This window comes from Mus pahari, chromosome 19 (genome assembly GCF_900095145.1).
Source record: "Mus pahari chromosome 19, PAHARI_EIJ_v1.1, whole genome shotgun sequence".
In the NCBI taxonomy this organism is placed as follows: domain Eukaryota; kingdom Metazoa; phylum Chordata; class Mammalia; order Rodentia; family Muridae; genus Mus; species Mus pahari.
In genome coordinates this window covers 35,365,924-35,381,749 of record NC_034608.1, presented here as the reverse complement: position 1 = coordinate 35,381,749, position 15,826 = coordinate 35,365,924, and the positions used below count along the sequence as shown (strand labels likewise).

The 15,826-nt window shown below is 38.5% G+C and overlaps 1 protein-coding gene across 1 annotated transcript in view; it reads left to right on the top strand.

Moving 5' to 3' along the window:
* Window positions 1–15,826, top strand: part of Csmd1 (CUB and Sushi multiple domains 1) — a 1,532,231-nt gene that overhangs the window by 301,363 nt on the left and 1,215,042 nt on the right. The window contains exon 2 of the mRNA XM_021218735.2: window positions 3,199–3,415. Within this exon, the coding sequence (XP_021074394.1) occupies window positions 3,199–3,415 (217 nt within the window). The remainder of the gene's footprint in view (window positions 1–3,198; window positions 3,416–15,826) is intronic.

Here is a 15,826-nt window from a genome sequence, read left to right as displayed (position 1 = left end):
GTACCCCCTGAGTTTGTGTCTCTAGCTGCATATGTAGGAGAAGATGGCATAATCAGCCATCACTGGGAATAGAGGCCCCTTGGTCTTGCAAACTTTATATGACCTAGCACAAGGCAAGGCCTGGGCCAAGTAGTGGGAGTGGGTGGTTAGGGGAGCAGAGGTGGGGAGGGTATAGGAAACTTTCGGGATAGCATTTGAAATGTAAATAAAGAAAATAATAATAAAAAAATAAAATAAAAGAATTATTTAAGTACAAAATACCTAAAATAAACTTTGAAAACATTATATATATATATATATATATATATATATATATATATATATACATATATGTATATATACATATAGCCAGTATATATATATACACACACACACACACACACTGGCTAATTTTGTGTCAACTTGACACAGGCTGAAGTTATCACAGGGAAAGGAGCTTCAGTTGAGGAAATGCCTCCATGAGACCCAGCTGCAAGGCATTTTCTCAATTAGTGATCAATGGGGGAGGTCCCCTTGTGGGTGGTGCCATCTCTGGGCTGGTAGTCTTGGTTCTATAAGAGAGCATGCTGAGCAAGCCAGGGGAAGCAAGCCAGTAAAGAACATCCCTCAATGGCCTCTGCATCACCTCCTGCTCCCTGACCTGCTTAAGTTCCAGTCCTGACTTCTTTCAGTGATGAACAGNAATGTGGAANTGTAAGCTGNATAAACCCTTTCCTCCCCAACTGCTTCTTGGTCATGTTGTTTGTGCAGGAATAGAAACCCTTACTAAAACAATATATAACCTTAAATTTGTATCAATATATAATAATTCATATCAACATGAACAAAAAAAAACCTTAATTGAGAATACAAATAGATCTATGCTGAAGAGAAGATTCAGTAATATATTCCTTTATTTTCCCCATTTCTTTTTCAACACCAAAGAAGGATAGAGATAAAGAATAGAAAGAGAAAAAGAAATCCCTGAAACTAATCTCTCCATTTACTCTTCCCCTGTCCAGGTTCATAACTAATTGGAACCATGCCCTTTTAAAATATGACAATGATATGACATCTATTGAGGTCCTTCTTGGGAATGAGTGAAGTTCTCTTATAATTGCTTCCTGTTGATTTTGGACATAGTCTTCCTTTTTGCAGACTCAAGCAAATTAGGAAAATGGTTAGTCTTAAGAAAGGTAGTTATAATATTTGTTGTCCAGTTTCTATGTGCTTATAAATTTCAGAGTTTAACTCTAGTCCTGATTGGAACATTCTATCAAGTTCAACCAAATGAGCTAGCTGTTTTGATGTTGTCTTAGTAGCAAGTCTTTACAGGAAACAGCATTGATGTAGTCTAAAGTAGGATCAGAGAGGAAGCTGGAACAGTTAGTTGCAGCATTTTAGCATCCTTGAGGGTGCATCTCATCAGAGCTGCATTCTTGGATATTTTTATTTTTGAACATAAAGCTTTTAGATATAACATATATTTCTGTATCAACATAATGTATGGAGTGTGCACAGGTCAGTTAAAGATGATTTTCTTCTCTTTGTTTGAATAGATGAGAGATAAATACCTTCTCTAGAAGTTAATTTGACCATATAGCTAAAATCTATTCATTCCATATGAATGGATGGCATACAATTATAAGTTATGAGAATTCTGTAGTCAACAAGATTATCTGCCATGCATAGATGAAATTTTGGCTGGAAAAAATTTTCTGTTTCAGTCAGTTTCAGAGCTGTCCAACATTATATGGATCAGTAAGTACATCACCTGTTTGATCCTTTTGATTTTTCTCTTTCCTTTCTATAGCCAGGGTCTTCTGGGATTCTTCTCTGGTCAAGTCTGTTCCTTATTATTTTAGATGGAATTCATAGCCTTTTCTTCTTTCCTGTTGACACAAACACAAATTCTCTCTCCCAACATTTGTCCTTTTGATCAGAAGTTTGAAGTCATCTTAAGTATAGGCTCATCTTTTCTAGCAGACTCTGTTCAATTCAGGTCTGCTCCATTTTAACCTCTATCAAAGAAATTGTACAATGCCACCACGACCATTGAAATTTAACCAGATTCATGTTGATAGCCCACACAAGACTTTATGTGGTCCAAATAGAGTCCTCTATTTATAAATAATTGTTGAGACAGTGTTTCCCTATGTAGCCTGGGATATCCTCATGAGGGACCTATCTGTCTCTCTCTTTGTGAATAAATATAGCTATATACTAATTTGTTTTATATAAATCTAAGATTGATGTGTATTTTTTTTAATTACTAAGGATATTTCTACTTACTATTAAGCAAAAATGTACACCTCTCCCTATTTCCAGATCTGGCTTAGTAGGAAGTGCATGAATTTCTTACTTCCTAAAAACTTGTTCTCATCATCAATTTCTTCTTATGTTTCACAATCATCTTTGGGGGTTCCTGGGTTAATATTGAATATAAGACCTATGAAAAGGAGTAAGTTCTAGGTTTCAAGTTGGGAGGTATGGATGTTTCTGCACAGTTACAATCCCAAGGATTTTCTTTAGTTATTCCATCACTCTGATGCAATATTTTCTTTCTTCCATACAGAATAGCGTATCTGTGAAATGGGGACACTGTTAGTGAAGCTATCTCTGTGTTCTCCCATGTGCTTTGCTACTATTTTGTTCAAGTGTCATTTAAACTATATATTTTTTTAATGAGTTCTATTTTCAGCAGCACAACTCTATGGTCTTAAGTCCTTCTGTAGAATAGCTTTCCTATTAACAAAGAACAAGCTCAAATCCATTCCTGGAAGGCTAATCATGGTGTTTCCTATCATTGTTACCACATGTTGAAATAACTTAGTTGTATTGAACCTGTGTACATTAAAGTTACATTAATAATATTGATTTTGTATGCAACTCCAACTCTCTAACAAAGAACTGATGGACAGAGGGATTTCAGCATGCATTCATAGAAATCTGTTCCTGTGTTGTTGAAAATTGAAGCTGATCTTTTAGTGTGAGTTCACAAATATGGCCCTATGATTCTCTCGCATTCCATCTTCTATTAGTCTCCTGTTACTCTTCTGCTATCCTTGAACACTGATGAATATTGCTATTTAATAATCATGCACATATCCCTATAATATATCATTAAAGACTTTGATCAATATGTCAGGGACATTCTTCAAACTATAGCATGATGATGACTAAGATCAATCACATGTTATTTTGTGTTTTTCTTCCCAGGTCAGAACTGTGGCGGCCTGGTACAGGGACCCAATGGCACCATTGAAAGTCCTGGCTTTCCTCATGGGTACCCCAACTATGCCAACTGCACATGGATCATTATCACTGGGGAGCGCAACAGGATCCAGCTATCCTTCCACACCTTTGCGCTGGAAGAGGACTTTGACATCTTATCTGTCTATGATGGACAGCCCCAGCAAGGGAACTTGAAAGTGAGGTAAAGTACCCACTTTTCCTATCATAGAGTAGTGGCATGTTTGGTTCTCCATTCTGAAATATTATTATACATGATATTCATACTTATTTAACACAAACATATTCTATTATAAAGAAACACAAGAGGCAATGTCTTGGTCATATGGTGAATATTTACTTCTAACTTGCAAATCTATTATTGAATACAGTTTTAAACCGCTTAAGATCTGCTCAGAGGTATTGTCCAGGCAATTAAAATCAAGTCACAATGGGCTTTAGTTTTTAAACAGTTGTGTTTTTTCAAAGAAAAGTAAAAAAGAAATTAACTGCAAGGTTCAACTGAGAGAGTAGCAAAGCAACTGCTTCACCTTGAAAGGGCAAGTTCAAGGAGAACTCTCAGTAACACTGAATTCTGGACAACCTTGGCTGAGGCAGTCATCATTTCTACTTATTATGATCATGCCCCTTTCATTTTCAATTTCAACAGCAAGGAAAAACAATACTGGCTTGATTTTTATATTATATTTTTCCATTAGTCAAACAAGCTATCACACAATTAATTTTTAATTGGTAGAGGAAAGATGATATTCCTTTGGAAAACAATCAAATGTTCTCAACTATATTTAGAAAATGTACATTGCATGATTTCTATGTCTGTGCTGTGGTCAATTGTAGGCCCTCTAAAATGCTATTATGTAAGGACTCTGCCTCCCAGATATATTTGCAACCCTAGTCAACAGAGTAATATGCACATGTAAGGTTAACAGAACCTTTATAATCTTGGTTTCTCATTCTTCATTATTGGATTGTGATTACTAACTGGATTTTTATAGCATGATTGACAGTAATCAGAAAGAATAAGGATGCTGAGGTTGAGAAAATGGTATTACTATTACGGCCAGCAGAAACACACATCCACCTTAGACAACTTATTCAAATCTTTGTGGAAGGTGAGCAACTCTCACTAGAAACTAGCTGTGTATATAGTTGAGAGATTTACATCCCTACAAAATACACCATTAACATGTTCAACAGAATTACTTTCAAATAGATTTTATTTGTATGCTGATTCAGATACAATATCAGCAATCAAGGATATCAATAGTCTGCCTTTAGAAAACACTTTTTGAATGCTGTCACAGATCATGCAATGGCTATCCCCACTTCTTTATGAGTTAGATGCATTTTCTTTCTCTTGCTTATAGTGCATGTTATGCCCTGTCACTCACTGGGAGTGTGGACACAGTATCTACTTACATGGTCCTGATTCATTGGATATGAATTACTCTCCTGAATATAACTACTCCTTTGCCTTTAACATATGAGTGTTGAGCCTGTTAGTAGTTGGAAAAGCAGAATTAGAGCAATGATGACAGAGTGAAGGAGATGAATTGTTGGGATGTTGTTCATTCCAATATCAACACATAACTGTGGGAAAATTAATTATTTCTACTTCTATAAAAATGCCTACTCAATATGTACTCAGAAATACTTCTTTTTTCTATTAATAGGTTTCTATGTTTCACATGTTATTTTGATCGATACCTGTCTCATGATTTTCAACATTTTGTTGTGATACTATTGATATCATGTTATGTTAATAAAGTCAAGAATCCTTTTCTTCCCTTCCTTACTGTTGTAATAGAAGTGTTGATGGGAATACTGATGTTAAAACCACAAGGCTTCTTGCATTTTTGCAATGAGGATCCATTGAGTAGTGCACAGTTAGATGTCTATGTGCAGAGAGCTGCATAATTATTCATGAGGTGACATGCTATGTTGCCATACTACATCTGCTCAGCAATATTTACAGTGGGGAATCATAGAGAGGCAAAGTAGAAGGAGGTGGAGGAATAAAAAGTGGAAGAAGAAGAGGAAGAGGAGGAGGAGGAGGAGGAGGAGGAGGAGGAAGAAGAAGAAGAAGAAGAAGAAGAAGAAGAAGAAGAAGAAGAAGAAGAAGAAGAAGAAGAAGAAGAAGAAGAAGAACAAGAACAAGAAGAACAAGAAGAACAAGAAGAGCAAGAATAACAAGAAGGAAGAAGAGGAAGGAGGAGGAAGAAGAAGGAAGAAGAAGAAGATGAAGATGACTGGGCCCTCAAGTTTCTCTGCCCCTTTATGCTTCATTGGAGCTGAAACTGCTCAGTAGTCACATTTCTACCTTCTGAAGGCTGAATATGCTTCAATCTCAATGCTGCATTATCTGAATCCTTTCTGATCCACATCTAGACACCTCTGTGCAGCCCCAGGTTAGGAATGTAGGACTACCTTTAGAGTCTCTTCTATCACAAGCTGGATAAACATTTCAATAGTTACCCTACCCTGGTACTGCTCAATGCTATCCACATGCCTCTCATGGCATGCCAGAAATGGGACTGTGAGTGTTGTTAGAGAAGTCAAAGGAAAGAGTAATTCTCTTTCACCATTAAGCCATAGTTGATGGCTGAGAAAAACAACTGTGGTTAGTGCCAAACTCTATGCGGAGGGCAGTATTGAAATCCATGTTATTCTTTCTCCTTTACATCACAGGGATTTTTTTTTCTCTCAAAGACAATTTGCCAAGAGCACTTAAAACAAATGGATTCTCAGAAAGGACTCTTGGGGACAGGATTGGTGTGTTGTTTCTGACTCACAGAGCCATGATGAGAGTAGCCTCTGAGAGCTGCCCAGTACTGCTTTTAGTAAAAAGGCTGCTTGCATTTTCTCCAAACATGTACTGAGTAAAACTTTTTCTTCATCCTTTTTTAAAATAGATATTTTCTTTATTTACATTTCAAATGATATCCCCTTTCCTAGTTTCCCCTCTGAAAATCCCCTATTCCCCTCCCCTGCTCCCCAATCCACCCACTCCTGCCATTCCTCTATACTGGGGCATAGAACCTCCACAGGACCAAGGCCCTCTCCTCCCATTGATGACCAACTAGGCCATCCTCTGCTACATATGCAGCTAGAGCCATGAGTTCCACCATGTGTTTTCTTTGATCGGTGGTTTAGTTCCAGGGAGCTCTTGGGGTACTGGTTAGTTCTTTTTGTTGTTTCTCCTATGGGGCTGCAAACCCCTTAAGCTCCTTGGGTACTTTCTCTACCTCCCTCAATGAGGACCCTGTGCTCCGTCCAATGGATGACTGTGATCATCCACTTCTATATTTTCCAGGCACTGGCAGAACCAGTAAACTTAACAGGTGTTTGATGAAGCACTTTGAATACCTGCTTTTAAAGAACAAAAAAAAACTTCTTTCATTGTTGTAACAAGAGATATTTTTCTGGATAAATTTTAAGTGCATCTCCAACTAAGAAAAAGTAGAGTTTTCGCTTAGAGTATTGGTTGCTCTGTAATTTGTCTACAACTCAGCAATACATATGTTACTACATTTAAAATGTATCTTAAAATATCATTAAAAAATTAGGACCACCAAGATGGAACTGTGATTAAAGACATTTTCACTCTGATGACCCAATTTCAGCCCATAGAATCCACATGATAGTAAACAAGAAGTGATTCCTACAACTATTCTCTGATCTCTGACCCACAAGCACATTCCTGACAGCTGTGCCTGCTTAGTTCAATTTTTTTTCACTTCCTAAATGCAACCAACATACATCCCTGAGCCCCAACCAGGTGATGGTAGTATGCCTCCTCCTGTGTTGAGTGGTGGCAGCCTGTAAATGTTCCTTTAATCCTTGTTGGGTAAGTCTGTCCCAAAGCGAATATGATTAGGGTTATTGACTTTGGTCTATGTTCATGTAACACAAAGATAAGTGGATGGCATTTTCTTTATGTATCCATGGGCAATGTTCCCCATGGTGACTGGCACAGAAAATGGGCTCTCTGACTTTGAAGCAGTATTTGTTTGTCCCAAATCTAGAAACAACTGAAGGTCTCATCAATTTTCAACCATAATTCCATAGTTATATCAGAGGTTGGGCAGAATGAAATCCATCCAAATCTCAAAAGTGAAACAGAATGAAAAGCAGGAGAGAATGAAGACATTGTTTTCTGTTCCCCATGAGTTGGGAGACCAAGGGAAACAGCCACAGCATTTAGACTCCTTTGGCCCCCTGGGTTCACAGATTATCCCTGATTTTCTGCAGTGATCACAATAATGGGAAAGGAATGTGAGTGTTGGAGCACTGGAGACAGGAAATCTTGCATTTTCATTGTTAAAATACCACAGGTTTTCTAATTATTCCAACTTGGGATGGCATCCTTGAGTAGGTTAATCACTGAGAGCTCTGCTAGTGCTAACTCTGCAGATGGTAATGTGACAGTATGACAGTTCAGATGCCTGGCAAGGGTTCAGCTGCACAATAAGGACATTAGATTTGAGATGCAGCTTAGCTGAATTTCTGTCTTCCTGCTCCCACTGTCACTGGGAGATCTCAAGGGGGCAATTTGTGGATCAATGACCAGATAAAAATCAAAGGATCATGCTATTTTCAGCTGGAATGGTGACACATACCCTGATTAAGGCTTGGGTAGCCATGGGCTGAGCTGTTGTGGATGCTACTCAGAGATGCTGTCCTCATGCTAACCCCACATGTAGACCCTGCCTTGGCCAGTCACAAGGTCAGAAACTGAAGACAATGATCTGTATGTCAGGAGACTACAAGGTGGAGCCCTGAGTGGCAGGCCTGGTACCCTCTGGAGGTTACAATGGCAGAGATCCTGATAGTCACGTTGTCTTTCTGCTCCAAGTTCCTCATCCTTCAGCACATAGTCACCTAATTATTGCTCAGGATGAAACTCAGTTGGCAGAGTTCTTTCCTGTATATGTATATGTATGTGTACATGTAGGTATAGGTGTAGGTGTAGGTGTACATATAGGTATAGGTATAGGTATAGGTATAGGTATAGGTATAGGTATAGGTATAGGTATAGGTATAGGTATAGGTATTGGTAGGTATATGTGTACATATTGTATGAGGCATTGAGTTCAGCACCAAACATCACATAAAATTGGGAAAAATGGCATATCTGGCTGTTTGGAGCAGAGCAAAGCTAACTGTTATATATAAGTATGGAATTCAGACATAGACATAAATGTCTATAGTATTCTTGCCCACCTTTTCACTCAGTAATTTTGGTATGGAGCTAAGCTGAATGTGTATATACTTATATATTCATTTTTTGTTTCTTTTTTCTTGAGGCAATATGTCATTATGTAGCAGAAGATGATCTTGGAGTTACAGAAACCCCCTTGCTTCTGCCCTCCCCCAACTCCTTCCCTTATGGCTTTCTTCCTCCCTCCATCTTGCTTTTCTTCTCTACATATACCTAACAAGAGAGATGTGGTACAGTCCAAGACATTTCTGGCTGTTGTAGTTTGGTGGAAAAGTTTACTGGCATCTGTCAGGTACAAATCATCAATGATGATAAGTTACCGACAGCATGTAGGACACCCCTCATGTGGCATAGGATTATCAGCCATAAAAATGTCAAAAAATATTAAGTGCAAGCTGTGAATGACAGCCCTGTCTGTGACTGTAAGAGCCCCGTCTCTACCTAAATGTAGTTATACCATTTTCTCATTCAGAAACCAGGGCTAAAGGAGATAAGCTAGAACCAGCCAAGGCAGGATCCTGTACTGGGGAGGGATACCAATGAGCTGAGCAAGTCCAAGGGAGAACTGAATGGAGGTGTGAATTTGAGCTCACACAGGCAAGGAAGTGGGCTGTCCTTAGCTGAAGGCATAATGAAAGCTCTTCAGGAATCATTTTTACATTCTCTTTGAAAAGGCAATAAAATTATCATACTTTTAGACCTTGGTTTCTGGGGTTGGGGGGAAGAGAAGAGAATGTGTCAAAAAGTCAGAATGATATTAATTGACTTTTATTCTTCAATGTGGGGGATCTGTAAAAATAGTTTGTTAAAATAGCTTACTGGGAAGCTATCCGTATTAATAAGAAATAAGAGCTATAAATGGATTTCCAGGATGGGAAGAGCTTCATGTGGATGACCACACTTCTAGTTGAATGATTGATTTTTTTTTTCCGTTTAAGATTCATCTCTTTCCTTCCCTCATTTTGAACATTGATTGGCAAAGCCAGTTTCTACCTTTTCCCATGTAACGAGCGACTGTGTGCATGGTAAGATTTCAATTTTCACAGAACAATTACTTACGACATAATTTTCAAAAGAACAAGTGATAGATATGGAGATATGGTCTCCTTTTAAGTCATGTATTTTTAACTTTGAAGTATAAAAATTACATTTCCCCATAATAAACATACCTTTGCTTCTGCAATGAAATATGCTACACACTGTATCTGAATATAGTAAAAAAAAAAAAAAATAAGCGAAGAGGCAGATGCCGAGATCATTTTCCCACTAGCCGACTCTCTCCTCACTTGAGCCACAACATCTGAAATAAGGAGGACTCTGACACCTGCCCTTGATTAGTGAACAGAGTTCAGCCAAGGAGACCCTTCGGGACTCTGCTGAGGCTGCACTGATCTGAACAGTGCATCTGGGTGAGAGGGAGCAGCTCCCTTGAGTGAATTTTCTCAACTCTGGATCTGCTTGCCTTCTATACCTGCCATATCTGGGTGTGTGAACTCCTTGGCTTTGTGTTCTTAGGTCCTTTCTGTTGACCTCTTTCTCACTGGTGCATTAGTTCAGAGGAGTTTTTCACATCACCTTATTTTCACCCCAAATCCCCAACCTCGGGGACTAAATAAGACACAGGGATACAACTATTGTTTGGCTAGCATGTAACTCCAGATACTGTATAGCCGGTTTATATGCATGTGATTGTAGGGCTGGCTGTAGTACATATTCAGTATGAATGGATGAATCAGAGAGTAAATAAAAATAACAGGTGGACTATAGGAAGAAGGCTGAGCTATAGACGTTGGCGGCTTCATTAAGCTTCTTTAAAAAAAAAATTGGAAATTTTATTTATTTACCTTTCAAATGTTATCCCTTTTCCTGGTTTCCTGTCGGGAAACCCCCTATCTTAACCTCCCTTTCCCTGCTTCTATGAGGGTGCTCCACAACTTCCTTAAGGCAGAGGCTACCCAGATCTTAACTTCCACCCCAGGAGTCTCCTCTGATCACAATAATACTTCCTACAGGTCCCTGAGAGCACTATGAAAAAAAAATCATCCAAGCCCACAATGTATACAGCAGAGAGTGTGAAATCACTGTAGTTCTTACTGATGCCAGAGAGCTTCGCTCTTATTCCCTCGGGCAACATTAACTCTCTAAAAATACATCTGATTGATAAGATTTTACTACTTTTATTTTGTAAATTTAGTTTAACACAGAGGATGTGTTTTGTGATATGTGCCATAATGTTAGGCTGTGGCAAATTAGCCTATAGCAAATGAAATCCTAGAAGATCCCCTACTTTGTACACCCAATTATTACACGTGGTGTGGGGACTGTAGCAGTCACCAGACTTTCTAAGTACTGGTTGTGTATAACAAAGCAAGATACATAAATGGCTCTTCTAAGCCAGCCTTTCTCGTGTACAGAAAATTAGGCAAGTGTTTGCCTTTGGTCACTCTCAAGAGCCAAGTGAAGCTTGAGCTTCCAGAAGAGGATAGCATACTGTCAGGCACCTTTCAATGTTACATGTTTTTGAATATCAAATCCTTGATGTGTTTCCTATGTGGTATGGTCACTGTTTACAGTCTGTGTCAGGTAGGGTTAGCTCTCTGCTCTGGAATTGTTACAGGAGCTGGAAGCAGGTGGAAGAGAGCTGCAGACATTTGTTCTCATTGTTCACAACTCATACGAACAAAAAGGTACCATCCAAGAGTCCAGTGCTTTCTGAAGCAGTGAGAGCAGCTTACATAGAAAAGGTGAAGGTGTTCTTTATGCTTTGTGGGTTGCTTTTAAGGTGCAATGTAACAAATGTGTTTCCTGAATGAAGAGAAAATATCACCAACCTTTCTTTAAGTAGATGAACACTGATCCTTAAGGCACTTTTCCCCAACTTTTGTGTTTATGACCATTCGTTGTCCAGTCACATAAGAAGCAGGATGTATACTACAATTCCTGACTTCAGACCCCACGTGTCAGCAGTCTGAGGGATGGGTACCAAAAGAGAGCAGAGCAGAAAGAATGTGACCCTAGAAGTAGCTCAAACTGAGGGAGATTAGCCAGTCCACTGGGGGAGTGCTTGGAAGCAGAGGACCTGGTTGATCAGTAAGAGCTGCCTGTGCCTGTGTATTTTCCTTCCTCTGTCCCTGGCCTTCTCATTCAGCAATGTGTTTCTTACCCATAACATTGCAATTTGACCTGTTCATCTGGAAGATCTCTTTCCAGAAATTGCCCCATGAGGCCTATTTCACCACACTCTCCATAGTAAAAACAGCAAGCCAGTCAAATAAAGAGCTTCATGATAGGAGTAAATGGGTGTCCTCTCAGATGTGAATTCATGAAAGTTGCTGCTCTCCACCATGATCACATCCCTGACTAGAGAGAGTGACTTAAGGAAGGCTAACACAAGCACAATTCAGAATTAAAGCTATGGTGGTTGCTATTAATAGTCAGTTTGAAAGGCTCTAGTATTATTTGGGAGAAAATTCTCTGGGCATGTCTGTGAAGAAGTTTCAAGACTGAGTTAACTAAACAAAGAAGACTGACTCTTAATATGCAGTGCACCGTCCCATGAGCTACAGCCCCAGATCCAAAGAAAGGACAATATGTGCCTCAGATTTCATCTCTGTCTCTATTTCCTGACAGTAGATGTGAAAGATCAAATGCTTCTCATACCTCATGCCATTACCAATTCCACCATGACAGACTTCCCTATCAGACCGAGACAAAATAACCTTCCCTTTCTTCAGCTGATTTCCATTACTTTTTCATAGTACAAAAGAAATAACTCACTAGGGACATGGCCACTTGGCAGCAGACAAGGGTCACCATGTTGAATCCTTACTGCTGTGGCACAGACAATGAGGCCAGTCATGTGGTGAGTGGGGATACCTCACACCACACAAAGGCAGCCAACAGTTGTCAAGCAAAATCACAGCCCACCTCACGTGGTCCAGATCTTGTATCTGTTCTGTGGATTCAGGGTTATTTTCCCATTTTCGAATCATATTCAAACCAAAGGAAATTCTTGTGCACAGTGTGATAGAAACATGTGAAGTTAAGGGATAACTTCAGCCCTGCCAAGTCTACATGGTAGTGCTTTTATAATGATCAGGAGAGTCTGAAAGTCCTTACATAGCTTGAACCTTTTTAGGGTTTTGTTATTTTGTGTTTAAATAGAAAGTTTGTCCTGGTCCCTTGTCTCCTGGAAAGACTCTTTTGAGAATACTGTGCACCTTTCCTCAGATAAAGTTGATCTAAGTTTCAGATAAGTTGATTTGTCTTCTTGTCCTGCAAAAGTGCTGTCTTAGCTATTAGGAATTAGAACTCAGATACATATATTACTGAAGACACACAACATGCCTTCTTTGATTTCTAAATAATCATTTTGAAAACTAGACTGATTAATGAATCTTTGAATTATAATTTTCCAATGTAATAGTATAATTAATAAAAATTGAAAGGTATGTGTTACAAAACAAAATGTAATGTGTTTTGATATGCAACAATGATACAGCACCATAACCATTACTGAGATTTCTCTCGCACAAGGAGTTTGTGCCCCTTTTATAGACCACCTACGTCTTTACCATCTTTTCAGGAAATTGATGCATTTATGATCTCTACAGATTGACTTATATTGTCTAGAATTATTATAAGTCAAGTTGTGTCAGATGTTGTAGTGAATATCTGTAATTCCACAGGTATTATTTCACAGGGTCCCCAGGCAAGGACATTCAAATGGTAACACCCTACCAAAGAAAGAAAAGGAGGAAGGATGGAGGGAAGTAAGGAAGAATGGAAGGAAGGCTAGAGAGATGGAGAAAGAAAGGAAGGAAAGAAGAAGGGAAGCAAGAGGGAGAGAGGAGAGAAGAGAAAGGAGAAGATGAGATAAAGTAAAGGCAAGAATAGCTGTTACACTCAGCTATGCCAATAAAAGTTAAAATGACACACCTGACCCTTTACCTCCGCTTCATCCACTGGCAGTCTTGACTTTTATTTACTTTTGACTTTTTCATCCCTCATAGGGATAGATCACATTTGTTTTGTGCTTAATAAACACTTGTTTTATTGTTGTACTCAGTTTTAGTCATTATACATGACAGTCCTCTGATCAATCACACCCAATTCATACATGGGCAACTTCTTATTAGTACATATTAAATATTCAGTGAAATTGGTTTTATAATGGCATTTCCAGTATGTACATATTGTGTCTGACCATATTCAGACATCCTACAAATTTTCTTTAAGTCATCCTTGGTGATCTTTCATATTTAGTCATGGAATATGCAGGACATGGGATCGTGGTAGATGTTGAAGCAGTAACTGGCCTGATTTCCACAGGCTTGGCCCACTCTACATCCCAATTGTAGACAGGAAGCCAGGTTTCAAGGTCACTGCAGATGTGCTGTGCTCAGTCTTCTGAATTCTAACCAGTGAACAGTAGAGTGTTCACTTCCTGTGGTTTAAACTTGCATCTCTTTGGTGGCTAAACGTATTCAATCTTTCTGTACACTATTGATTGGCCAGGTATCATCTGCTCAGAAACATTTTTTTCTTTTGGTTTTCAAAGTAATCAAAATAACAGTTATTTAGCTAAATTATTTTAATAATATCCTTGAGTCCACAGTCTTAACATTGTAGTGTGAATGAGCGAACTTTTAAATCTGCACATTGTGCAAATTCCAATATTTTCTAATTTGGTTTATGACTTCGTGTAATCTATAATTTGAAGTTTTGTATTAACTGACTATTCTGTGGCATTGTTAGATTCCATTAATTTTAGTAAGTAGCTATTAGGAAGCTACTTAGAAATGATTTTGCATACAGTTGTAATATTTACAAACAGACAATTTTTTTCCTTTTTTTTTTTGGTCTCCTTTGTACTTGTACCCTGAATCTGCAATCTGCATGGACATACTGTCACATGCCCTCCTCCATAGAGAAACTGAAGGTGAACATCTCCCAGTTTTCATCACAGTGTGGAAGAGCAAGTACATTGAACATCATTTATGATTCCTTGGCCTTCAAGGCACCTCTGGTCTTTCTCCAGCCATGTAAGGCTACACTGGTTCTCTGTCCATGTCTCACTGTCTCCATGGTAATGCTCTTCAGTAGGATGGTCAGTGTGGACACAGACCACTAAGCATTCTACCTGCTTCTGTGTCCTGCCGATCAGGCAGAGCACCAGTGGGACAGCAGCACGTCAGATGGGCTCTCAGATACCAGCTGGCACTTCTATGAGTGACAGCTTTGACATGCAGAGTCCCAGCAGACTTTCTGCTCTCTGGATAACATTAAATGTTCTTTCCACAACAGCATTAGACTCAGCAAGGCTGAAGCCCTGGGTTTAGCTTCAGTGGATTCTTGCTGAGGTTTTCATGCCTATATCTGCTCCCTTTGTCTGTTATTCTAGCGTTATGAAATCCATTTCAAACTTTCTTGGTAATCCTCTTCTCACTAATTATTTTCTAATGATGTTTCTTGTTGAAAGTATTGATAAATCTTTCATATCTGTACTAGAACTTAACAGATATATTTGTTTTTAGATTGTCCACGATATTCTTCATTTATTTGAAAGCACCACACATTGTTGAGAATTTCATTGTGAACAAATGATTACTAGTATAAAAAGATCTATATGTGCCAGTTGAAATGAAGATGTTTTCTTCCTTTCTCCAAATACTAAGTTTAATCTGTAGATTATGTCTATTTAATCATAAACTTATATTTAAGGTGCAGTTGTGTTGGAGTTCATTAAGTTCTTGTGTCTAACTTAGGTAAAATTGAACAGAGGAAGGCCTGTATCTAGACTTCTGATTTGAGAATCATTCAAAAGTAAATTTAGTGTATTTGTTTGATTTAGGGTTCTTATGACTTTCAACTTGTCCTTGTGTCAATTTTGGAAAATAATATTTTACAAGACATATACCCAAGTAGCATCTGTTTGCACGGATACTTTAGCTCCTCTGGGAAGTCTGTGGAAGCTGTGCTGGTAATTATTTATTTTTAGAAACAACACTGAGACCCCGGCTTTTCATTATCAGTACTGATAGTCATTTTAGATCCAGTACTGATCCTCAGTCGTTTTAGAAGCTGCTGGCTGACACTTCCTTTTTCTTCTTTCTAATAGTTTAGCCCTTTTCTTGATTGCTCTGTAACAAGCATTCGTTTTTGCTATTTTCCCGACTATACATTTTTTCCCTTCTTTTATTCCCTTCTTTCCTTAGCTCCACACTTTCTATCTGTGGTTTATTTTTTGTTGGTGTTCTTTCCCTTTCTGCTGAAATGGAATGTAAGAATAAATATTTAACTTTTTTTTTTCTTTCATGTAATTGAGATGGTTCACCCTGTAAGGTTATGTTCCAATTGTCTTGAACCTTTACA